Source organism: Hyperoodon ampullatus, assembly GCF_949752795.1.
Source record: "Hyperoodon ampullatus genome assembly, chromosome: 13".
NCBI lineage: Eukaryota > Metazoa > Chordata > Mammalia > Artiodactyla > Ziphiidae > Hyperoodon > Hyperoodon ampullatus.
The window spans coordinates 31,744,918-31,771,741 of NC_136926.1; the positions used below are offsets into that span (position 1 = coordinate 31,744,918).

A 26,824-nucleotide genomic window follows, 5' to 3' on the forward strand; every position below is an offset into this window, starting at 1 on the left:
GCTGCCACTTGGGAAAGCGCCTGCAGTTTCCAGCACAGAATGGGCGTTCACCAAAGGTCCGTCCCCACCATCTACTGGCCATCACTTCACACAGCCTGGCGCTCAGTTTAAACTCAGTGTTTGTCCTCGGCCCGGCTTCCTCCTCCTTCAGAGGCCAGGAAAGCCCTCGGGCTGCGGTCCTTCCCTTCTGCAGGAAACATCTTGTCCAGCTTGGTGTCCTGCTCAAATGCACCTTGATCGTGGGACCCTCTAAAGAGCGTTCTCTCAGCAAGTTTCAGGTTTGAATGAGGCTTGGAGAGGACAGACATGACCCCCAGGCCACTGAGATCAAACAGAGAAAGGCAGAGGCTGCTCCTGGTCAGAAAGTCACCGCCCTGGCGTCTGGCCCAGAGCTCCCTGTAACGGCCTGCCCGCTGGTCAGAGTTCACCGGCTCTGGCTTCTGGGGCTTGTGCACCCGGGGAGGCTCCCAGGATGGGCCTCGATTTCTCACTGACAAAAGTTCTCTCTCCAGAGTCCCAACTCTACCTGCTCCAGGCCAGCAGACCTGGGCACGATCTCTCTGCCAAAGGCCCAGGGTGACTGGAGCTGCCCCCGCCAGGGTGCCAGGACACTAGGCAGACACCACACTGGTCACGGGTCTTTATTTATTGAGTTGAGAATTCACACAAGGTAGCATCATACAGTAGTAAGTCATTTCCAGGGCTGGATAAAAATGATTGTCACTCACCGTGCTTCACGAAAATTTCTTTTAATGAATAAATAATTTGATGAAATCAAAAATATTTACAATATAAACACATGGCAAAGCTTTAGGTCTGTGAATCTGATCATCGATCTCCGCCTTTCTGAACTGAATGCCTCCCAAGCTTTTCCCTTGGAAACAATACAAATCTGATAGAAACAACAGCTCATACATCTCTTTGTTCGTTATATGTTTATCTGTTAGTCTTGAAAAGCTACATATATTATGCGACATGTTAAAATACAAATTTTAACTAAAATAATATATTATCATAATGCCAGGTAGCATTCTCCACAGAACAAAAATGTACACTCAGTTGTAACAATAACAAAGGTTCATGGGCCACAAAATAATACCCCAAAGGTACAAATTCCTTCATAAGAATATAATTGTGCTCTTCAATTTACCAGCTGTCCATGCTGCTCTACAGAGCTGGTGCCTAGGAGGACAGGGCTGGACCACTGGATGCTGAGGGTAGTTTTCCGTCAGGCAGCAGCACTACTGGGAATCGGGCAGGGCAAGCAGTTTTATAAACACTTTCTTGGGCTCTTAAAAAGAGCCAATTAGGCAAAGCAAAATAAGCATATTGAGAAGTCTTCATCTCATCGGCACAAACACCATGGCACGTCCTGGCTTTGCAGGATGAAAGGTTTGTGGGCAGGGCTGTGTACGCCGTCAGCCAGCATTCAAGTATTCTAGGGCTACCTCATAGCAGAACTTGTACTGATCCTGGAACACAGAAGGGACAAAATGTCAGCGTGGCCATAGCGGGATGCAGTTTCTCTGAAAGCAATGATGCCAGATTATGGTTTTAATTGGAAGCAATCAAACTGAGAAGGATGTGAATCAGAAACGAACTGGGAAGTCATGGTCCTGAACCACTCACATATTCGCCGTTTGTAGATGTTTCCCACAAGGCCGATGAAAGAGGTATTTTGATATCTATGCTCATTAGAATTCCTGGAAAGTTCTAGACAACTGCAACACATATCTCTGTTTGTCCACACGTATGTGTTCACCTGTTACATCAACATCCTGAGTACAAATTATTGTAAAGCCAACAGGTGGAAGGAAAGATAATGAGGGCTGAGGACATGCCTTCATGATTTGCTCAGTAAATAAACGTGGCTTCATTCCTGGACCAGCTTTACCTCTGACTGTCAGTCAGCAGGATTTCCTCCATTTTATGAGAGTTTATTAAGCACCTCTTAAGTATCAAGTGCCTTGACCTGGTCCCTGACTCTGAGAAGTCCATGTCCAACGAGCAGGATGAGACGGGGACCCAATGGCACTCACGAGGCAGAGCTGAGCAGGGCCCACGAATGCTCCCCAACGTGGGTGCAGTGGAGGAGGGAGCTGAGCTTCTGAAGCAAGATGTGCAGGGGGTGGCAGGTAATAGGGGAGCCTGAGGATGAGCACGTGAGCGGGGGGGGCGGTGGTTATGTGTCCTGGTTTGCCCGGGACAGTCCCAATTGATGCCTGTTGTCCTGGCGTCATCGTTACTTGTAGGCCCTTTCACTCTCAAAAGTGTCCCAGTTTGGGGTCGGGGGAAGGTTAAGGAGATGCTGGAAGTGGCTAGGGTGAAGTCTGGGGGGTCCTGTGGATTTTTCAGAGGCTTGGAGGGCGGAACAGGTATTAATACCGTTGTTGTTTAAAACCAGGTGGATTTGAAAGCTATAGCAGTTCCTCTTTTGGGGGAGCCGGAGGCTACACACAGTCCCCTGGGGGCTTTGGATCACCGACACCTTCCCAGGCCGAAAAGAAACCTAGAGCCCGAGCTCAGCATATTGTACCCTGTATCATATCTCAGCTGCTTTCTGCTACTCTGGTTGATGAAGTGTTCAAAATTGGAAATGTTGAGATTTCACAGGTCACTATTGTGGGGATAATCAGAAATGCAGAGAAGGCTGCAACCAAAATTGTTTACAAAATAGATGACATGACGGCTGCACCCATGGATGTTCGCCAGTGGGTTGACACAGATGATGCCAGCAGTGAAAACACTGTGGTTCCTCCAGAAACATATGTGAAAGTGGCTGGTCATCTGAGATCTTTTCAGAACAAGAAAAGCCTGGTAGCCTTTAAGATCATGCCCCTGGAGGATATGAATGAGTTCACCACACATATCCTGGAAGTAGTCAATGCACACATGATGCTGAGCAAGTCTAACAGCCAGCTCTCAGCAGGGAGAGCACCTATCAGCAATCCAGGAATGGGTGAAGCTGGGAACTTCGGTGGGAATAGCTTCATGCCAGCAAATGGCCTCACTGTGGCCCAGAACCAGGTACTGAATTTGATTAAGGCTTGCCCAAGGCCTGAAGGATTGAACTTTCAGGATCTCAAGAATCAGCTCCAACACATGACCATAGCCTCAATCAAGCAAGCTGTGGATTTTCTAAGCAACGAGGGACGCATCTATTCCACTGTGGATGATGAGCATTTTAAATCCACAGACGCAGAATAACTGGATCTAATTGGGTACCCGAGATATTTTCCAGCCAGACTTTTTATGCAATCTCTCGCCTCCAGCTGTGCATATATTTGGCAGGTTGACTTCTAGGAAGTAGGTTTCATCTATAAAAGGTTTCAATTGACATCCTTTTGAAACTTCCTACTCTTCTGTGTTTTTGAAGCTCAGAGGGATATGGGCAACTGACAGGGATGTAAACCAGGGCGGAATTTCTTAAGTCACAAATTAGTTAGTTACAATATCAGGATACATGGAATTGGAAGAGGGATGCTACCGAGAGGGTTGGGCGGTATTACTTAAATAATACTCAGGAGTTTTTATTCCTAAATTGTTTCCTGTTAAGAGCAGGACTAGGGCCTGTCAGCAGAGAGCTAGCCACGAAGCCCACTAACCTCTGCCTGTTTTTGTTCCCCACTTTGGTTATGTGGTTATGTGTTGTTACTTTCAGAATTGCACTTTCTTTCACCATGTCATAATTGCCGCCAAAAGTGTGTTTTTATAAGCATGGGGTTCTAGAATGGTGGCTTCATGGGGCAGAGAGAAAGATATGTGTTTTCTACAAAATAAGTACATTCATATGTTTAATAACATAGTTCTATCGCAGTAACTTGTAAAAATGTTCTTATTTTTTTACACTGTAATAATTAATACTTTATCATCTCAGCTAATTCAGAGATAAGTTAATGAGGTGTAACATGCAAATAGAAGTTCTATAACTGCTTTAAAAAAAGAAAGTGTCCCAGTTTGAATGATAAAGTACGTGGTCCTCCTAGCAAGCATCCCAGGTGGAGGCGACAGGATAGGGAAAGGCACAGAGTGGGGACGTCTGATGCCCTCTGGGAGCCACATACCAGTTCTTAATCGGGCAGCGAGCTCATTTCTCTTGAGCACAGAATTCTCAGATCCTGGACCACGGCCTGAGCAAGCCCCGTGTGAGGTCCTGGCCCAGGTGGGGTTTCAGGTGGGAGGGGAGGGCCTTCGGCACCTGTGTTTATGCCGTGAGCTGATGGATGCTCACCTGGGTGTGGCCTCTGAACGGAGCAGAGGGACACGGGGGTTGGGGACGCCTCCATCTGCCCCCTGGCAGCAGCCCAGTCACTCAGCAACTGGCAGGCCCTCCTCCCCCTCAGTCGGAGGGAGGCTTTCACCAGCCGTGTGGTCAGGACCACTGTCTCACATCCAATATGACGGCCACGACCAAGGAAATGCACCTCTTACTCTGGGGTTTGCCAGATTAATTAAAAAAAGAAATTTCCTTTTTTTTTGATATGGGCCTAATTAGTCATCGCAATTTTCTTTCCTCACCTACATTTTGTTCTCTAAATGCCCCTCTAAACCAACCTATTTATTTGAAGACAAGGGCCATGGTCTCTCCCTCTGTGGATAATACACCATCCTTAGCAAAGAGCCTGGCACACAGCTGGGGGTCATACATTGGTTGTGTATGTAAATAGTGACCAAAAAAATGGGTTTAGCAGCTTTTGAGTCAACCCATTTAACATTTAAGGCTAGAGACTGGGGAATTCAAGATATAGCCTCAGCCCTCAGGATCCTACAATCTAGAGGTGAAGACAAAGTAAACAGATCATTCAACACACCGAAGGCGCCATGAGATTGAACATCAATGGCAGTAACACCTGCCAGCCTAAAATACAAAAGACAGACAAAATCAAGTGCTGGTGAGGTTGTGGAGAAACTGGAACCCTCCTACACTGCTGGTAGGACTGTAACATGGTGCAGCCCCATTGGACGACCATCTGGTGGTCCCTCTGAAGGGTCACCCAATGACCCAGGGATTCCACTCCTAGGAGCACACCTAAGGGCACTAAAAATATGTGACACTAAAACTTTCTGATTCACATTCCAGGATTTATTATTTCAGGGTTTGATACTTTCATTTTCAGAATATCTAAAAGATCATTTGAATTTCAAAATTCTTATGCTGTCAGCTCACTGGGCTGACGCTGGCTATGGAGTGCTCCAATCACTTCTCTGTTTTTGTGAGTCACACAGGCAATTCATTTTTCTTTTTTTCATGGAAAACTAAGAGATCAATCTCTTCTTGCAGAAACACGATCAATCCCTTCTTGCAATTAGTTTCAGCGCCGACTATGAACCATCCTCTTAACACAGAAAAATATACTTAGAGGGCCATGTGGCTGCCGGTCTCAGGTCACAACGCAGGCGAGGAAACCAGGAAACCAGGGATGAATCCCTTGGGTTCATCCTGAGGGATGGCTGTGGTAGGGGCGTCACTGAAAGTACCCTGTCATAGGCATGACTATGGTTTTCAAAATGAATTCTTTCTCTCATTTTATCTCTCCTAAGCAAGCTGCCAGCCCCCATAGACTCTGTGATGACTGGTTTCTGAACCAGAAAAATAAGGGGAACGAGCCGAAAGGCCATGAATTGCTGCGTCTCCTCCCCCAAGCACCTCGAGAAATGCCTGAAATCTTCCCACACTGCAAACTGATTACACTCCATCACCAGGTATAGGCCCGTCTTTGGTGGTTTCCTCTCTCAGCTTCCTTGCTTTTGAACAGTATAATTAAGCCCCGTGAGCTAGCTCTGTGCTTCAGGGAAAAAAGAACTTTTATGCCTTGGTCCCAGAATCTCCCGATTTGGGTGACATTAGCTGTCACCCGACATCTTTGTGCTAGACCGTAACCAGGGCAACAAGCTACTCCTCTCGAAGACCCCTGACCTCACCTTCACTCCAGACCCACCTCTTGTTTCCACAAAAGGGGAGAAAGTGAAGTTTGAAAGGGCACCCAAAGTGAGGTCACGCTTTAAAGGTCCCCGCTCTCGGGGGCGCGGCACGAGGCCACGGTGTCAGCGGGCGGCTGCAGGGGGCTCCCCTGAAGGGCTGGACGGTGCCTTTGTCAGCACGGCAGCCTGTGTCTGCAGAATGGGGCCCTACGGTCAGTCTGTCACTTCAAACACCGCATGTCGCCTAAGAAGATTCAAAGAGAAGAGTCTGCACGGCTCACCCGGGGCAAAGTTTCCCTCCCGCGCGCACCTGCTTTTTGAAACTAGCACCAGCTTCAGTTTCGGCTGGATCCTTGCTGACAAATCCTTCAGTCTGGAAAAAAATCCTTCTGACTGACGCGCCTGCCTGGAGGGGAAGTGGTTCCCTTGTGCCAGTAATCCTGGGTGGGACCGTTTGGTTCAACGTTCCCAGGGGGTCACACTGGGTGACAACCATTGTGCCCAGGAGACCCCTGGGAGGGAGCTGCCCGTCTCTGACAATGGGTGGGTGGGTCATTACCCTCGTTACAGCTCTGAAAGAGTCTGAAGCACTTCCTCCCTCAAAGCCCATGAACAGTCCGTGCAGCTGCTTCCCTATCCAGACCTGTTAGCCTGTAGCCGCTGCCTTCTGGGTCCCAGGGAGCAACTCAGGGTGATGCGGGTCCGGGTGCAGAGAAGAAAAGTCCGCTCGCCCAGCAAATGTTTACTGGGCCCTCCTTGGAGCCAGGAGCTCAGATGGGGCTGGGGGGTGGGGGTGGGGGCTCCGTCTCCGGGGGATCAGAGTCTGGGGTGGGCGCGGGCACAGGACATTCACACAGACTCCTCAGGAGCAGGGAGTGTGACCGCAGGTCAGTGGGCTCAGGGCTGCGAGCCTGGGGGGATGTGTGGCAGGGCCCGGCCCTGGGGGACGTGGAGGCCACCAGTGTCCCAGAGACGGGCCACATGGCTGGTGGGGGCACAGCTCAGGGATGTGAGTGAGCCTCTCTGACACCCCCCCAAGCCTACATCCTCTGATGCAACACACACACCCACACACACCTACACACACATGCACACCCGCCCACACGTGCATGTCTACACACACACACCCACATACACCTACATACACAGCCACACCTACACGCAGCCAGACACACACACATCCACACCCACCTACACACAGCCAGACACATGCACACCCGCCCACACATGCACACCTACACACCCACACACCCACACAAACCTATACACACAGCCCCACATACACAGCCAGACACAGGCACACCCCCCACACACACACCTACACGCACAGCCACACCTGCACACAGCCAGACACATGCACACCCGCCCACACGCACACACACCTATACACCACACCTACGCCCACACGCCCCACCTTTCACATAGCCTGTCAGTTTCCCGTGAGTTCTCAGGCAGAGGCTTAGGGGGCAGTTTACACACGTGAGTGGGAGAGTCAGTGTGCTGTCCACGCTGGGGAGGCTGCAGGGCGGGGGTAAGGCCCTCTGTAGGAGTGCTGGGCCAGCATGTTATTTCAGTGCAGGGAAGAGGGAAGGGGCCGGGTCTGGGTGGTCACCTGTCCGTCACAGGAGGTCCCGGCAGAGGTCTGAGTGGGAGCAGGAGGGATGGAGAGGAAGCTGCCCGGCCTCGCCCTGCGGCCCACGTGGCAGGACAGGGACGGCCTCCGTACCCTCCTGAGCCGTGTTTCTTGCCCTGTAGCACATCATGCGGGCTCCGACCGCCCTAACCTTCTGGGCTGCGGCCTGGCATCTGTGTTTGCGAAGTGCCCCAGGTGATCTCACGTGCAGACGGGCCAAGGGCCTTTCTAGACTAGCTACTAAGTTCCTTAACTCGGCTGCACATTAGGGTCACCTGGGGCGCTGGTACCACCGCTGCTGAAAAGCCAGGCCCACGTCAACTGGATCAGAGTCTCAGGGGTGGGCCCAGGGCTCAGAACTTTTTAAAGCTCCCATTAAAGAAAAGTCAATTTCATAGAGACTGAGACTAGAATTGTGGTTGCCGGGGGAGGGACAAGTGGGGTGATGCTGGTGAGGGAACAGATTTTCAGTTGTAAGAGCAGTAAGTTCTGCGGCTCTAATGTGCAGCACGGTGACTAGAGTTAACGATGTGGAATTGTACCCTTGAAAGTTGCTGACCGTCAACCGTCGGGCTCAGAGCAGGTGACCCCGTCCGCCTCTGACCAGGCCAACAGCGCCAACCTCAGGCTGTACGTCACGGCCTGCCCCACCCCCCTGGAACCCAGGCCTTTGATGGGGGCTGGAGCCTGGCTGAAGAGGTGGATAACTGAGAAGCTGGCCTGAAAGAGGGGTCAGGAAACAAACCCAGCGGCCCCTGCTGCATCAAAACATCTAGTCTTGTGTTAAAATGATTTTGCTTCCTGGCAGTCCACTGGCTTTCCCCTGGAGCCTCCACACCTAAACATTTGAAGAAATAAATCCATAGGGCCTTCTGGCTCTCCCTGGAGAGTGCCATGCTTCAAAACGCATAGGGAAGTTTCTAACTCAGAAGCAATTTGGAAAAATAGTGAGCTGCAAGGGGAGACGAAGACAGGCACACCGACCGCCGCGGAACATTCATCCGGCCCTGGCAGGGAGGGCGTGGCAGCAAATTTTGGTGTCTGAATGGAAGGGGCCCCCAATGATCAGACCCAGGGGCACCTGGCAGGGCTCCCCACGCCCACCCGCCTACCTCCTGGGGTGCGCTCCGGGGCATCCTGGCTCCCGCTTCATTCTGCGCAGAGGCATCTAGGAGGTACCTTTTCAGCTGCTGGTACGACATTTTGTGCTTAGGAGAAACGCAGGTCTTGGATGGCCTTTTATGCCCAATAAAATTATACCAGATTTTATCTCCTTGACTTGAATTAATTAATTCTCTCAGCCAACACACACATGTACGAGTACCAAACTAAACAGAAATTGTACTTACAGGCAAAAACAAGCCAACGACAAGAGCCCTGATTCAACTCAAGAAGCTTCAAACCCACTGAAAAGAGCATTGTGACATTTTTTCTCTGGTCACCAGATATGATCCATTATCCCGCCAGCAGGCACTGGGACAAGTTTATCAGACATTCTTCTCAGGAAATTATAGGACTCTCCTACATTTCTCAGCCACTGAGTTGACCCTAAAACTGGTGCTGACCCTCGGGGTTTTGGGCATCCAAGGATCCCATTTCTCTATCAGAATCACGCATAACTACGGAAACGCCCTGGCTATCATAGGAAAGTCGGCTGAGATCAGAAGCTTCCTTCATGTAAAATCACCGTTGTCCTGTAGCCTGCACCACGGATTTGGGAAAAGCCACGCTGTTCCTGCCCATAAAAATTGGTGAGTGATGGAAGCTGTAGCCAGAGCCCCTGGGGGAAAGGCCTGGAAGGGTCTGTTTCTAATGATCTGCTTAGTTCAGGCTGCAATGAGAGGGAACTAACATTTTTAAAAAAAATCAAGGTCAGCTTTTTTCAAGTACCAACTGAAGTTTGGAAGCAACACACCCGTCCCTGAATCAGGGCGTCAAATACCGAATGACATCACGGTCAGAATATTTTCATTATGCATTTCTTTCCATTCTCTTTCAATCTGCTTATCTGTTCTAAACTCAGGCCACCTCTAACTGCCCGACTGGCCTTTTCTCAGCTGCCCTAAGCCCAGAAGATGGAGAATTCCATGGTGGGGGAACTCTTTAAAATTCGGGATGGCGGGGGGCGGTCCCGGGGAGTGAGAGAGCTCTCTGACTAGTGAAGTCCGGGCATGGAATGGGAGGGTCAGCCTCCTGGCCCATCCGCGTGACATCTGGGCCACGGGAAAGGCACTTACGAGCACCGTGTGTACACATGCTGCACTCCGGCGGTCCCCTCACCCTCACCCAGCGCTCGTTTTCAGGGACCAGGCCACACCGTGCCCGTAGACCCCTCCACTCTCAGGGACCAGGTCTTTCTCACCTGGGCAGCTTCCAAAACACTCTCACACATATCGTCACGTGGGATGATCTCAACAAACCAAGACTATCCCTAGTTTACACGACTCAGGCTCAGGAAAGTAGAGCGACGTGCCCAAGGTGACTTCAATAGCCAAGGTACTTTGTCTGAGGTCACTTCACTCCAATGAGCAGAGCTGAGACTAGAGGGTGGGTTTGCAGGGGCGTCCCCAGGGCAGGGCAGGGAGCTGCCATGTGGGGGGCAAGATCCTTTTTGCACAGAAACCAACATGGTAGTTGCTGATGGTTTGAGAGTCTGCACCTGGCCAAACAGGTGCCTGTTTACCAAATTCCCTGGGCAGCACGGTGCTCCTGGGGGCAGGAGCAGCTCGTCGGGTGTGAGGCACGTCAGTGGGGGAAGCAGGGCTTTTGCCAAGCAGGGCTCGGATGTGGCCATCACAGGCAGGGGCCATGGCTGCTTCTTCAGCCTCAGCTTGAATCTCAACTCCCTCTTTAGTCCCTTTATTACATTTACAATTTTAACCCCCTGCTGCAGTGCTGCGCACCCAGGACGCAGGCTTTCCAAGCTCATCAGTGACCCCGTCGTCCCCGCCCCCGCCCATTCTCCCCACCTTGGGATCAGTCTTACTGTTTCCTTCCGATCCTTCCTCCACTGACAGAGAAGTACAAAAACCTCATCGAAAAGCTTCCTCCTTTAAGCTATTCTCCTATTCTTGAGTCTCAGTGGCTGGCATCTCAACAGCTCCGCACAAAAAAGAGATTTCATGAAACACTAAGAAAATAATTCCACATCGTCCTTTGTTTCTCCACCTCTTTCATCCTTTCCTCAGATACGGCCACCGTAATTAAATGCAATCGTCTGGATGTCAAACTCCAATTCCCAGCTTTGATAAATATTAGGTGATTAAGCTATTTATAAAATATGTAATTTGAAAATCTGGCATTTCATGTGCTATGATTATTTCTTCTCTGTGAAGATGAAGTGCTTAGCCACGTGGAAGGTGCTGCCGAGAACGGCAATTAATCAGGATGTTCGCTTGTGAGTTTCAACTATTTCCATGTGTCAAATGTGCTGAGCTGAGTCTCCTTGTGAAAAGGCAGAGGAAGGGAGAACGAGGGAAAAAACCCGCGCGAGTGAAGCGATTGCACTGTGAACGCGAGCCTCTCCCTCCCAGGGGTCAGCCTGGGTAAGGGGCCGGGTGTCTCACGCTAACTGGGAAAGGCCCCCCCGAGCGGGACGGACGGGGTCCTACCAGCAGGTCCACCATGTTGGGCTTGTTGTTCCTCAGCGTCTTCACGGCGTGGAAGACATCCACCGTCCTCTGGTGCCGGAGCATCTCACAGACAATGCTGATGGCGCAGAAGGTCCCGCTGCGGCCTCCCCCGTTCCTGTGGGAAGAGGAGGAGAGGCAGGTGGTGGGCCTGGGTCGCTCTCGCACCGCACGGCTCCCACCACCTGTGTGCACCTGCTGCCTAAGCCCTCCCAGCTGGGACTCTCCACCTGGACCCACCCCTCTACTGATGCAAATGGGGCCCGGGGATCACCTGACTGGAGGTGATGGGAAACTGGCACATCCTGCTCTCCCACTTCGTCTCTGCCCTGATGATGTAACCTGATATGGCAATTTATCAGTTTTTATGGAAGGGGACCACCCAGGAAATTTTTCAATAAACAAACAACTCGGTGTAGCATGTGCAGGAAAACTGTGATGGGTATGGGTTATGCTCAAAGATGGATTTGGCCTTAAACGATCCATTAGCATGTCATGATTTATCTCGAAAACATAAGGGCTCTTTTTAAATAAACTTTTTATTCTGGATTAATTTTAGATGTACAGAATCACCGCAAAAGTAGCACAGAGAGTTCCTTGCCTGCCCACCTTCCCCTGATGTAAAAATGTCACATAACCATAGCAGATGGTCAAAAGCAGGAAGTTAATGCTGGTATAACACTATTAATTAAACTACAGACCTTAGTCAAGTGTCGCCACTTTTTCTGGTCCAGGATCCAGTCCAGGACCCACCTTGCATTTAGGTGTCACACCTCCTTAGTCTCTTCCACGTGATCAGTCCTCCATCTTCCCTTGTCTTTCTTGACCTTGACACTTTCAAAGAGGACTGGTCAGTTACGTTGTAGAGTATGGAATACAGAGTGAGATGCAGAAAACAGCCATGGTCCCCTTCCACGATTTGAGAAGTCATCACAAAATACAAATTGTAGAAAGTCCTTTATTTGAGTTCATCTGATGCCTTCTCATCACTGGAAATGAGGTTATGCACTTTGGCAAGAAAGCCACAGAAGGGCTGTTACCTCCTTTGAAGGTTCATGGTGTTGAACTGTCTTATTGCTCATGATGTTGACATTGGTCACTTTTTTTTTTTTGCCTTTTCTACTATATTCTTTTTTAAAAATTTATTTTATTTTATTGAAGTATAGTTGATTTACAATGTTGTATTCTACTATATTCTTTTAAGGATATCTTTATTGGAGTATAATTGCTTTACAATGGTGTGTTAGTTTCTGCTGTATAACAAAGTGAATCAGCTATATGTATACATACATCCCCATGTCCCCTCCCTCTTGAGCCTCCCTCCCACCCTGCCTATCCCACCCCTGGTCGCTTATTAAGACGGTGGGTGTCTGGCATATTTTTTCACTGTGTAGTTATGTAAAATTACCATCATAACTTCTCATAACTTCTCTTTGTAGTTAGTATCTTGGGAAAGATACTTTGGGATTATGCAAATATCTTGTTTCTCCTCAAAGTTTCACCCGCTGATTTTAGTGTCCATTGGTAGATCCCGTCTGCAACAAGTCACAGTGATATCTGCCTGACTGGTTTTCACTTCCCTCTCTCCTTCTACATTCTACTCTAAAGAGAGAGCTGTCTCTCAGCCACCATTTGAAAATTTATTTGCTTATTTATTTCTATTTTTATTATTTAAGTCACTTTAGACTTATACATATTAATTTCACTTCTATGAGCTAAAATAGTATCCATATTTATTTTGCTGCTGAAATTGTTCCAGTTTTGGCCATTAGGAGCTCCATCAGGCTGGTTCCTCCATCTCTTTTCAAGCACTTCCTTACTTTCTAGAACCACAAGATGTTCTACGCTCATCCTGTATCTTCTTGCCTGCACCAGCTCTGGAATCAACCCCTTTTCCAAGTAGATAAAGGATTCTTTTTTTAAATAAACACAATATCATTATTATTACACCTAAAATAAACACTACAGCTTAATAGAATCAAATTTCTAGACACTGTCCAAATTTCCAAGATTGTTTCAGACATTTTCTTACAGTAACGTTTTCAAATCCTCATCCAAGCAAAGTCCACACATTGCATTTGGCTGACATGTCTTGCACGTTTATTTTAATCTATAGGTTCCTCTTTGCTCTCTTCTTTTTTTCTCTTGGCAATTTATTTGTTGAGGAAATGGGGTCATTTTCTCCTGCAGGGAAAATGACAACCCACATTCTGGGTTGTTCTCATTCACTGTATCTCTGAGAAGCACTTAACGCACCAATTTCTAATCTTATACTTCCTGTTAATTGGGAGTTAGCTCCAGAGCATCATAAGAATTCAGGATTTTTTTTTTTGGACAAGGATACTTTATAAATGAACTTTCATTGGGAAGCAGGCACGACCTGTTGCGTGATTTTAAGATTGATCTCTGTGTTCCAATGCCAGCTTGATCATTCCATGATTAAGTTCCTAATCAATTGTTTAGATCAAGTATAACATACCTATAATTAAGTCCACAAATGGTAAATATAGATCTCTGTTAACTTCTACAAATGCATATGCCATGTAACCACCATTCAGATCAAGGTACAGACCGCTATCAGCCCCCTGCACCCCCCTCCTCCCAATATTCCTTCCGAATCAACACCATCGATACCCCAAGATAATCTTTGATCTCACGTCTAGCATCCTAAGTTTCTTTTGTCTGTTTTTGAATTTTGAATACACGGAATCATACAGTATATACTCTTTGGAGTCTGGCTTATTTCACTTAATATTATCTGTGTGAGAATCACCCATATTGTATCAGTAGTTTGTTCTCTTACATTGCTGAGAACAATTCCACTGAATGGATATACTACTGTATAATTATACTACTGTATAATTTCTTTATCTAGGAGCTGACAAATGTTTGGGATGTTTGCAGCTTTCCATATTATGAGTATACCTGCTATAAGCATATTTCCTATTGCATATATGACTCATTTCTGTAGTCACAGACCTCAGAGGAGAAGAGCTCAGAGGATACATTTATATTTAGCTTTAGTAGATGTTGTTAACCAGCTCCAAAATGGTTGTACGTATTTACTTCCTACCAGCAGTGTTTGGGAGTCCAGTTGCTCCACAGCTTCCTAACACTTAGAATCATTTATTGGTTTATCGTTTAAATTTTAGCCATTCTGGTGAGCATGCAGGGGCATCAAATTTAATGTATTTTAATGTGTATTTTCCTGAAAACTAATGATGCCTTTTCTATGCTTACTGGCTATTTGGATATTCTTTTTTAAAAAACGAAGTTCTGATCAAGTGTTCTGCCCAAACAATTGGAGTGTCTATCCTTTTCCTATTGACTTGCAGTAGTTCTTAGGCATTCTGGCTATGAATCCTTTGTCAGATGTATGTAGTGCAAAACTCTGTCTTGTCTCGTGTTTTCACTCTCACTGGGGTCTTTGGATGGACAGGAGTGCTTAGCTTTAATGAAATCCAATTTACCAATGTTTTCCTTTATGGATACTGTCCTGTGTAACACATCTCTGGTTACCCCATGGTCTTGAAGATTTCCTCTAGAAGCTTCATTGTTTTCCTTTTCACGTGTTGGTCTACAATCCACCTGGAGATGCTTTCTGTGTGTAGCATGAGAAGGAACACCACTGCCCTGCAGTAGGTGTGTGCTGTGGGACCTTGTTGTGAATCAGGAGACCCCGAGGTGTGGCTCTGTTCCTGGACATTCTCTTATGCTCCCTTAGTTTGTGTTTTCTCTTTGCACTGAAGCCTCACTGCTTTTCCCCCATCGGTTTTTCACCTAACGCTTTCAGCAGCTGTCGACGACCACTGTCTACTTCCATTACTTTCATCAAGGGTTGAAAGATGGTGATATCTTAATTCTCTCCATTCTGTCTGGTTTTACTAGCTGGAAGACATGTGTAAAGAAAAAGAATCCCGTTTGCTTAGTGCGAGCCATAATGCGGCTCAAGGAACCATCTAATTCACAGCCCTGGAGGGCGTCTCAGGCAGGGACGCTCTGCCCAATGCCAGTAGGTGGCGCTGCGCTTTGCTGAATACGAAGATCTCTCCTTAGAGATGGAAAGCAGGTTGCCTTTGAGGGTCAAAGCATCCTTTCCTGGCATGAACTGTTGAATACCAATTGAACCAAACTTTGTTCCCACAACTAAAAAACCCTAGTTAAGATTTTTAAATCTCAACAACGATCAGCATCCTCAGCAGGCCTGGGTCTCATACCCACCGTAATGCTGAGAGAGGACGAGGCAGCCCCACAGGAACAGCAGCGACTTTTGGTGGGGACGGTGGTTCCAAAGAAAAGTCCAGGGGGATGGGGGCTGGGCCGGTCGGAGGGCAGAAGCAGCAGGTGCCCACCATGTCCACTGGAGTTAAAGAATGGCCCGCTGTCTTAGCCACCGTGTGGGGTGGTGATGTAATGGTTTAGTTCTGGGGTCGCAGCTGTGCCTTGGGAGAGCGTGGCTATGAAGTGCAGTGATTCAAGGGGTCTTTGTGGCTTCCCCTCAGGCCTGTCCTGTGCCTCAGCTCCCCTCCTGGGATGTAGCCCTTTGGGTTACAGCACTGGCCCTTGTTAGGAAGCTACTAGGAAGCGTGGCATTCCTAGTCCAGACGCTGGTGGAGTCCAGACGCAGAAATCGGTAACTGCAAACTATTTTTAGTTATCTCCAAAAAACCTAACGGATTGAATACAAACTCCAACCAAAATGTCAGTTTTCCTTGCTGGGCTTGTATGAACTCACACAGGTGACCCTCTGATTGTATTCTGATCAGAAGTTATATCTGGGCGTAGAGAAATAAAAACGGAGACGTGAGCTGTTAATCGATCCTTTTGGACGTTTTCTCGGTGGAGATGTTTTTAATGAACTGGGTCCCTGAGAAGGAAGGCAAGGTTTTGGGGGTGGGGCCTCTGACGGAGGGCAGGGATGAGTCAGTTCATACAATTCTTCCCGAGGGCACAGCAGTTTCCTGCAGGACAAGACACTGCCACGTTCAGTGCCGAAAGGGGCTCCCAGGGAGGCTCCCAGACCCCGGGGTGGGGGTGGGGTTTGGGGTACGGGGGCTGCATTGCAGGAGATACAGCACCGAGTGGACGGTAACCCAGCCCTTAACCTCGCCTGTCGATTTCACAAGGGCCAGTCTGCCTGGAGTAGAGCTTTAGCTTCCTGTCGGTTCGGGAGAGATCTCACTGTGCGCTTCTAATGACACTCAACCGAAAGGAGACGTCAGCTTATACTTTCAGTTTCCACAAATTCTCTACCCATCTCCCCTGACTGCAGGGCTTTCTAATCGCCGGCTCCATTAAGCCAGCTCCAGCTGGCTGATTAGCTGCTACCATCACCTATGAGAAAATGCAGGTGAAAGTGCTTTGAAAAGCATGGAGACTCGAGCCAGTGGCTCTCAACCGTGGGGGGCACTCTGAAACAATCCGGGTCCTCGAACCCCCAGAGATTTTGATTTAGGTGGTTTTGCTGTGGGCTGGGCATAGTGTTTTTTTTTGTTTTTTTGTTTTTTTAAAGCTCCCCAAATGTGCAGCCAAGGTCAGAAAACATTCTGTAGCCAAGTTCTCCCGTTTTAGCACCTGCTAAAACTGCCAGCCAGGAGACCAGTTTGGAGACACTGACTGTAAGCAAATCTTCCCAATATATATATATCCCCAGGCAAACAAAATGAGACAAAACAAAACTCTCTTAAAAACCACAGAGAAGAAGGAGACGGTTCCTATGAAACCTCTGACATGAAATCCAATAGAATTACCAACTAGTGAGCTGGTAAACCAGCTTTTCCATATCAGGGAGGGTGCCCGGATTGTGGCCTTTGCTGACATCGGTGATGTAAATACCCCCACCACCGATGATTTCAAGTTACCAACAGTTTAACAACCAGCTCAGAAAATTCCCCAAAGCTTAACAATGGGCTCTCAAGAGCTGGTAGGAGCTCAATGAACCCGCCCAGGTATTGTTTTTTTTTGGGGGGGGTTTGGCTCCCAACCACAAGGTCAGGGCTCATTTTATAGCAGTGACACCCCATTCAAATGTAAAACGTGCATGATCTTGTTTTCTGCAAAGCAAACCAAACACTTAATGAGCAGACTGATGAGCTTTCACTCAGACCTGCTTATTTCTTCTCCATTTACAGTGAAATGAGAGGCAGTGAAGCAGGGCGTCAGCCCAGTGGATCTGAGCACTTACAGGCAGTGCACAACCGTGCGGCCTTCCCCACCGTTGTATTCCTCTTGCCACTTGTCCACCTGGCGGATGAGCTTCAAGAAGGAGCGCTTGGACACGGGTGTGTCCCTGTACATGGGCCAGCCCAGGAACTGGAACTGCTGCACCATCCGGTACCCGTCCTGGGGCTGCAGAGAGTCAGGCAACAAGTGGGGAGTGGAGAAAAAGCAGGCATTATTCCCGGGGCTGAACTCCAGCGGGTTGATCCCACTTACTCATCCCAGTGGGCACGAGGGAAGGAGGGGCCTGCCTGTAAATAATGAAGGAAACGTCTACTGGTCCAAAGAGTTAGGAGTTTCAATCTGGAGCCATTATAAAAAACCATGTGATGCTAAAAACTCTCCAGAAAGTAGGCATACAGGGAACCTCCCTCAACATAATAAAGGCCATATATGACAAACCCACAGACAACATCATTCTCAATGGTGAAAAACTGAAAGCATTTCCTCTAAGATCAGGAACAAGACAAGGTTGCTCACTCTCACCACTGTTATTCAACATAGTTTTGGAAGTTTTAGCCACAGCAATCAGAGAAGAAAAAAGTAATAAAAAGAATCCAAATTGGAAAAGAAGTAAAGCTGTCACTGTTTGCAGATGACATGATACTATATAGAGAGAATCCTAAAGATGCTACCAGAAAACTATTAGAGCTAATCAATGAATTTGGTAGAGTAGCAGGACACAAAATTAATGCACAGAAATCTCTTGCATTCCTATACACTAACAACAAAAAATCTGAAAGAGAAATTAAGGAAACACTCCCATTTACCATTGCAACAAAAAGAATAAAATACCTAGGAATAAACCTACCTAAGGAGACAAAAGACCTGTATGCAGAAAACTATAAGACACTGATGAAAGAAATTAAAGATGATACCAACAGATGGAGAGATATACCATGTTCTTGGATTGGAAGAATCAACATTGTGAAAATGACTGTACTACCCAAAGCAATCTACAGATTCAGTGCAATCCCTATCAAACTACCAATGGCATTTTTTACAGAATTAGAACAAAAAATTTCACAATTTGTATGGAAACACAAAAGACCCTGAATAGCCAAAGCAATCTTGAGAAAGAAAAACGGAGCTGGAGGAATCAGGCTCCCAGACTTCAGACTATACTACAGTAATCCAAACAGTATGGTACTAGTGCAAAAAAAGAAATATAGATCAATGGAACAGGATAGAAAGCCCAGAGATAAACCCACACACATATGGTCACCTTATCTTTGAGAAAGGAAGCAAGAGTATACAATAGAGAAAAGACAGCCTCTACAATAAGTGGTGCTGGGAAAACTGGACAGATACATGTAAAAGAATGAAATTAGAACACTTCCTAACACTATACACAAAAATAAACTCAAAATGGATTAAAGACCTAAATGTAAGGCCAGACACTATAAAACTCTTAGAGGAAAACATAAGCAGAACACTCTATGACATAAATCACAGCAAGATCCTTTTTGACCCACCTCCTAGAGAAATGGAAAGAAAAACAAAAATAAACAAATGGGACCTAATGAAACTTCAAAGCTTTTGCACAGCAAAGGAAACCATAAAAAAGACAAAAAGACAACCCTCAGAATGGGAAAAAATATTTGCAAATGAAGAAACTGACCAAGGATTCATCTCCTAAATATACAAGCAGCTCATGCAGCTCAATATTAAAAAACAAACAACGCAATCCAAAAATGGGCAGAAGACCTAAATAGACATTTCTCCAAGGAAGATATACAGATTGCCAACAAACACATGAAAAGATGCTCAATATCACTAATCATTAGAGAAATGCAAATCAAAACCACAATGAGGTATCACCTCACACCAGTCGGAATGGCCATCATCAAAAAATCTACAAACAATAAATGCTGGAGAGGGTGTGGAGAAAAGGGAAACCTCTTACACTGTCGGTGGGGATGTAAATTGATAGAGTCACTATGGAGAACAGTATGGAGGTTCCTTAAAAAACTAAAAATAGAACTACCATATGACCTAGCAATCCCACTGCTGGGCGTATACCCTGAGAAAACTATAATTTAAAAAGAGTCATGTACCAAAATGTTCTTTGCAGCTCTATTTACAACAGGCAGGACGTGGAAGCAGCCTAAGTGTCCATCAACAGATGAATGGATAAAGAACATGTGGCACATACATACAATGGAATATTACTCAGCCATAAAAAGAAACGAAATTGAGTTACTTGTAGTGAGGTGGATGGACCTAGAGTCTGTCATACAGAGTGAAGTAAGTCAGAAGGAGAAAAACAAATACCATATGCTAACACATATATATGGAATCTAAAAAAAAAAAAAAAAAGGTTCTGATGAACCTAAGGGAAGGACAGGAATAAAGACACAGATGTAGAGAATGGACTTGAGGACATGGGGAGGGGGAAGGGTAAGCTGGGACAAATGAGAGAGTAGCACTGACATATATACACTACCAGATGTAATACAGATAGCTAGTGGGAAGCTGCTGCATAGCACAGGGAGGTCAGCTCAGTGCTTTGCGACCACCTAGAGGGGTGGGATAGGGAGGGTGGGAGGGAGACGCAAGAGGGAGGGGATATGGGGATATACATATAGCTGATTAACTTTGTTATACAGCAGAAACTAACACACCATTGTAAAGCAATTATACTCCAATAAAGATGTTAAAAAAAAATCCATGTGTTTCCAGTGACAGGCCAGACCAATAAAAGCAAGCAGAATGCTATTGCTTTGCAAAAGGACCCCCTCACTCCGGTTGGGCCTTTGCTTACACAGTTTTGTGAAAAATAGCGCAAACCTGAGCACTGACCACAGTGGGCAGCAAGTGGTAAAAAGGCTTGACTTTAATTACAGGTAAATTAAAGGTAAAGGATAAATTATGACCTGGCAATGTTTGTGATCTCAGGGAGACACAGATTACACCCTGTTTCCTGGGAGTAGAATATGGTTCTGCTTGTTGGTGTGACTCTTGCTAAGATATCAATAGTTAATTAATCTTTCGTCATAATTAAATGGAATTGCAGGATTCAGGAAGTAACCTGGCCATGGCTAAACCTCTCGGGCTAACTCCTCCGTGGCTGTCGGCAGCACCCGACACAGGGCATCTCACTCTCCCCTTCCCCTCCTGGCTGCTCCTCCCCCTTCACTGCTCTCTCCTCTCCGCCTGGCCCGCCTCCTCCCAGACCTCTTGCTGATGGAGGCCCCATGCTCAGTTCTGGGTCCCTTTCTCTTCTCTCTCTCGATGGTTTCATTCAGTCTCATGGCTTTAAATCTTCCATTAAGTCCTCAATTTGTGTCTCCAGTTCAGACCTCTCTCCTGAATTGCACCCTCACAGACTCGAGGGCCTACTTGATATTCCCACGTAGGCGTCTCATAGTCATCTTCAATCCAGTATGTTCCCCCCTGAATGGACCCTCTGTCCATGCGTTCCCCCACCCCTAACAATCCCGTTACCCGCACAGCCTTTCCTAACCTGGTTAATGTCTGCTCCACCTAGCTCTCAGGATCCAAATCCTGAGAACCACCTCGACTCCCTGGGATCCAAACTATCGGCCAATCCGATCGGCTCTTCTGTCAAAATACATCAGAGTGTCTGCACCTCCCACCCCTCCCCCTGCTGCCACTCCGTCCTGCTTTGTCCCTTCTCGCCTGGATTATTATAACAGCCTCCTGATGCATCTCTTACTGTCTGTTCTCAACACAGAAGCCAGAGTGAGCCTTTTAAATGGAAGGTTATAGCTCACGACACTTCTACTCAAAACCCTGTAACGGCTCCTTCTTTCCTTCACAACAAAAGCCCCAGTCCTGGCAGCGGCCTGCAAGGTCCTATGTGATCTCTGTCCCCTCGATCCCTCGGACTTCAGCCCCAGCAGCTACTCTCACCCTCGCTTCCTGGGCTGCAGCCACATCAGCCTCCTTACTGTTCCGGGAACTCACCAGACAAGGCCCCGCCTCAGGGCCTTTGCACTGACTGTCACTTCTGCCTGCAAAGCTGCCTGCACAAGAGCACATGGTTGCCCCTTCACTCCAGTTGGGCCTTTGCTCACATGGCACATCTGCTCTCCCTCTGGTCCAGGCCCCGGCCCCTTCTGCCTCCCCACTTTTTTTTCCTACAGCACCCACCGCTTGCTAACAGATCTCGTAGGAAATGTGTTGTCTCTATCCTCTCTTGTCTGGCTTCTCCCTTTAGAACATAAGCTCCATAAGGTCAGTGAGTTCACAAACTCCTTGAAGGGACTCCAAGCTCCCAGAACAGTGACTGACACGACACTCTACCTATTCAATGAATGGGAGAATCACGAAACCACAACACCAGCCATGGTGGCTGCGGATCTTACTCGGGCTGCGTTGTAAATTCGGAATATCCTGCTGATGATGTCTTCTTCCAGGTCAGCAGAAACAAATTCCACCTGGATGGGGCCGTGTCTGTGGACTCCATTCTCTGGCCAGTACTGCGGACACAACTGAGTTCAGAACACAGAGACATGACGTTAATGATAAAAATACATTTACTGCTCACAGTTTGGATACGGTCACTACCGGCATCAGGACCAAACGCCCTCGATTCACTTCCTTTCCTTTTTTTTCTCTCTTTTCCTTCCAGCAAGTCGACTTGAGGACTTTCTTGTTGACTGAGCCCTTAAATCCACCTGTCCGTCTAGTACTTTTTTCTCCATTTTCTCCGAAAGCATCTTTAAGGCACGAGGAATTCTGCTTCCCAAGGAGGTCATGTGGGTGCTATTGAACACATGCTGTAAGATCCCTTTCGCTGCTGAAAGGAACTCTTCTCAGGCCCTAGGGAGATGCCACGAGCTGCCACTATAAGACCTAAGACACCTGAGATGAAGACATACCTGTTAACACCCAAATCTCCATCCTCCTGTCTGGGCTTGCCTTGCAGTTTGTAGTCACTTTTTTTTTTTTTTTTTTTTTTGTGGTATGCGGGCCTCTTACTCTTGTGGCCTCTCCTGTTGTGGAGCACAGGCTCCGGATGCGCAGGCTCAGCGGCTATGGCTCACGGGCCCAGCCGCTCTGCGGCATGTGGGATCCTCCCAGACCGGGGCACGAACCCGTGTCCCCTGCATCGGCAGGCGGACTCTCAACCACTGCGCCACCAGGGAAGCCCTGTAGTCACTTTTAAGAACAGGGCTGTTTTGTGACAAGACACTGGTAACAGTGTTGGGTTGCATTTTCATGCTCTGGTCCAAACCCTCCCACCTCACATCTAGGAAACCTGGTGTAATAAGAGTAACTGCTCTGCTGTTTTTACCTGGAGGTGGCTTTAATTAAAGACACAATTTCCTAGAGTCTCAAACTCCAGGTATTGGTGATACTGGGAAACTAGGACTTTTGCAAGAAGGTGATGCACGTGACATGAGGGTGGAGGGCGGGGTGCTGGGCAGGGTGGCTGATGAGGGAGGGGCTTTCATTTACTGCTGCCCCACGGAAACACTGAACTTGGAGACAGGTGAGAAACCCCCCTGATCTGTTCTCCCAAACCTTTTCGAAAGGCTGAAGACCTTAATAAAGGCATTTAAAGTCCACAGTGAAACTTCTTTGGGGACTTGGTATGCAGTGATGTTTTGGGAGCAGCATTTAACGTTTTTCTTTCTGATTTACCTGAGGGACAAATGGCTGGGGGGAGGGGCAAGAGGAAACTACTTCATTATTCTACAATCTGTTTCCTTTTGGGCCAAGAGCAGATGAAGAGCATCTCATTTTAAGCAGAATGATGTACCACGAAGGGAGAACCTACTGCTTGAAATTCCTTTTACTGATGACTTTTATTTTCCAAAGGATCTGAAATCTCATCATCAAAAGTTACAACAGGTGATTTACATCCAAGATTGTAAGATAGTTTTCAGTGGGTCAACCGAAGCCATCTCCGTCCCTCTATTACAGAAGTTAAAGGTTTGGATTTCATGATCAAGAATGAAAGTAGAGTAACTAAGTGTCCTTTTTAGCTAAGTCTAGAGTATTTTAGAAATTACATTTATTATTTAAAAATAATGCTTCCACGAAATTTCTCCTTCTTCACCAGTGCTTCCTGGTGACGTTATAAAACTGCCTTGTCAAAAGATAGCCTGTTGAAGTTTTATCTTCTTTTTGATACCCGAGGGTACCCACCGTTAAAATTAACAGGTGTATGATGGGAAGCTGAGCTGGTCATGAGAGCTGGAACACGCACATTTGAACCGTTCTGCCCGTTTTCTCCTGACTGAGCCAGCTTTGCTCTCTGTTCGCTCTCTCAGTTCAGGCCCTGATCTAAAGCTTGTCACTTACACCAGAGAAACAGGAACGGCCCGGGCTGGCGCTTGGCTCCTGGCACATGGCATTCTGCATTCTGCCCAAGGAAACCGTGTGGAAAACGGCTTAAATAGTGCATAACATGTCCATGAACCAGACCTATAAATACTTAAAGGAGTTGAGGGCTATTCTTGTGCAATTGCAAAGACTTTCGGTTCAAATCCTCCGTTTAGTGTTCTCTAAAAGGCTGAATCCCAGGGGCAACTTTTCTCTCTCAGCACTGGCTCTGTCTGCTGAATGGAAGGAACTGGGGCTTCTCTGTCTCTCCTGCGGGGTCTGAGTCCAGACAGTTTGGGGTTAGAATGCAGCTTCAGAATTCAAACACTGTCGTTCAAAAAGAACACGTGAAAATCACTGATGTCTGGTTCACTAATGATAAAAAAAACAGTGTATCACTACATTTCGGGATTCACATTAGGGGAAAAAACAACGATTCTGAAGAGGGAACCATCGCTTATCCTCTGTCTATGACTAAGGGCTCTTGAATGAGTGAAATTTTTTTTTTTTTTTTTTTTTTTTTGCGGTACGCGGGCCTCTCACTGCTGTGGCCTCTCCCGTTGCGGAGCACAGGCTCCGGACGCGCAGGCTCAGCGGCCATGGCTCACGGGCCTAGCCGCTCCGCAGCATGTGGGATCCTCCCGGACCGGGGCACGAACCCGTGTCCCCTGCATCGGCAGGCGGACTCTCAACCACTGCGCCACCAGGGGAGCCCGAATGAGTGAAATTTAACCCATGGCGTTGTGAGTTAGAAAATCAGGATCATGGGCTTCCCTGGTGGCGCAGTGGTTGCGAGTCCGCCTGCCGATGCAGGGGAAACGAGTTCGTGCCCCGGTCTGGGAGGATCCCACATGCCGCGGAGCGGCTGGGCCCGTGAGCCATGGCTGCTGAGCCTGCGCGTCCGGAGCCTGTGCTCCGCAACGGGAGAGGCCACAGCAGTGAGAGGCCCGCGTACCGCAAAAAAAAAAAAAAAAAAAAAAGAAAATCAGGATCCTCGGTCCTATTTCCGGTTGTGTCTTTGAAGTACCCCTGGCTGTGGTGTCTGCTTGTCTTTATCAATGGTTGCCATCTATCCTTGGGAGAAGAATCACTGGGGAAGACTCCTGAAATATTTAAGGTTCTTAAGTAAAAAGGACTAGATGAGGGCAAGGACTATCATTACTATTTCATTAACTAGTCTTCAGGCTTGGGCCATAATAAGATAATGTAGTGCCTCAAACATAATTAAAAACATTACAGAATCGAAGTGAAGGTCCATAGAATTCATGGCAGATTGATGACAATCAAATGGATTTTAGGAAGGAAAAATCTCGTCCAGTTTGGATGCTGCAATACTTCAGACTTTTTTTTTTTTAAAGGATTTGTGTCTATGAGATAGAAAATTAATTCAGTTCCAGAGCAAGTTTATTCTTACAACACGCCAAGTTCAAACTACTTAACAAGGGCCTCTGTCACAGCAGGTCAGCCCTCGATTGGAATAGCCGGGCCCTAAGGCAATACATCCAGCTCCCAGGGCCCCTGTGCTCATGCTGTCCTGACAAGTCCCTTAAAAAAATGCTTCTCACTCCATTACTAACACTGAGTCACCACCACCCAGTTCTCTGCCTTTTTATGTTTAAGAAGAAGAGCTATAAAAAAGCCCCAATGATCATTCTGACTTTTTCTTATCTTCAAGTCCCAGTTTTATTTCTTTTTAATGTCTTTACTGAAGAGTTGACAAAGTAATTGCTGTCCCTTAGAATGGCTTGTCGGCCTGCACTGCCACCCACTCCATGACGACTGCCACCTGAGGGCTCCAAGTGGGCCATACCAGGAGGCGCACAGATGCTCCCAGATGGGATCTGGGACTGTGTCAGAGGCTGACGGCTTTTCTTCACAGTCCTGGTCTGCTTGCTCTGCGACCTTCAGGCTCCGGTTCAGCTCTGACTCTGCCCATTACCTTGTATCTCCCTCTGGTCACTATTTCTTTTCCTTTTTAAAAAAAAATTAATTTATTTTATTTATTTATTTTTGGCTGCGTTGGGTCTTCATTGCTGTGCGCTGGCTTTCTCTAGTTGCGGTGAGCAGGGGTTACTCTTCGTTGAGGTGCGCAGGCTTCTCACTGCGGTGGCTTCTCTTGTTGTGGAGCACGGGCTCCAGGCATGCGGGCTTCAGTAATTGTGGCTCATGGGCTCAGTAGTTGTGGCTCACGGGCTCTAGAGCACAGGTTCGGTAGTTGTGGCACACGGGCTTAGTTGCTCCGCGGCATGTGGGATCTTCCCGGACCAAGGTTCAAACCCATGTCCCCTGCATTGGCAGGCGGATTCTTAACCACCGCGCCACCAGGGAAGCCCATCTGATCACTATTTCTATCCCTCGGTAACAGCCCAGTTTCTGACCCTGTCTCGCCCTGTCACTCCCACCATGTCTTTTGGTTTCAGACTATTTTCTGCGCCCACCCCTAATCCCGTCTGGTTTTTAACACGGGTTTTTAGCATCTCCGGTTCTCCATCCTTGCCTGGCATTTGTGACCTGCCACCGGGGGACTGAACTTCTCCATGTGCAAACAAAGCAAACACAGATTTGACCCCGGGCACGGGCCCTGACGGCCATAAATCTCGAGTCTCACCTGGGCCGGATCCACATCATTCAGCATAACTACAGACGTGCAGTGATAATCCAGGACCAGCCTCCAGAAGTCTTTCACTGTGTTTGGCAAAGGATGCTGGGTGACTATAAAAGCCGAGGGCTGTTTATAGCTCTGCAAACACAAACAAGAAAGATCCAAATATACCCAGGAAAATGTAACAGGAGGAAGCGAAGTTATTTTGTACACATGGGAGTTTGTGACATAAAACACTGAATATATTTAACAATTGTTGAATTCTATCACCATTGTCAATGCCAAAACAGACCAAATATAGACTCATCTGCAGAATAATAATGATAAAATAATCTCACTTTGATACTAAGAAAACTTAATAAGTATTTCATAATTTTTTTGGTATTTCTGGTAGAAAGGCAATGTTAGCCCTATACATAACTATTTTAATGGAGAAAATTTAACTTTACTTTAAAATATGCATAATTAAAATAGTTCTGTTTTTCCTAAAATCTGTTCGCTTGTCATTTAAATGTGTGATGG

The 26,824-nt window shown here is 47.2% G+C and overlaps 2 protein-coding genes across 6 annotated transcripts in view; one reads left to right on the forward strand and one right to left on the reverse strand.

Annotated features, from left to right (window-relative positions):
- Positions 1 to 1,378: 1,378 nt before the first annotated feature.
- PTPRM (protein tyrosine phosphatase receptor type M) overlaps positions 1,379 to 26,824 on the reverse strand; it is a gene marked incomplete at its 5' end in the record, with an annotated part of 766,253 nt that continues 740,807 nt past the window's right edge. For all 5 annotated transcript variants that reach the window (XM_079718129.1, XM_079718128.1, XM_079718127.1 and 2 more), the window contains 5 exons: positions 1,379 to 1,472; positions 11,167 to 11,302; positions 17,369 to 17,532; positions 21,735 to 21,860; positions 26,309 to 26,440. In XM_079718129.1, the coding sequence (XP_079574255.1) occupies positions 1,419 to 1,472; positions 11,167 to 11,302; positions 17,369 to 17,532; positions 21,735 to 21,860; positions 26,309 to 26,440 (612 nt within the window). In that variant the 3' untranslated portion in view covers positions 1,379 to 1,418. The remainder of the gene's footprint in view (positions 1,473 to 11,166; positions 11,303 to 17,368; positions 17,533 to 21,734; positions 21,861 to 26,308; positions 26,441 to 26,824) is intronic.
- LOC307061730 (replication protein A 32 kDa subunit-like) lies at positions 2,683 to 3,207 on the forward strand (the record flags this gene model as incomplete). The annotated part of the gene is made up of 1 exon (XM_079717000.1): positions 2,683 to 3,207. The coding sequence occupies one exon, from the start codon at positions 2,683 to 2,685 to the stop codon at positions 3,205 to 3,207; it is 525 nt and encodes a 174-aa protein (XP_079573126.1).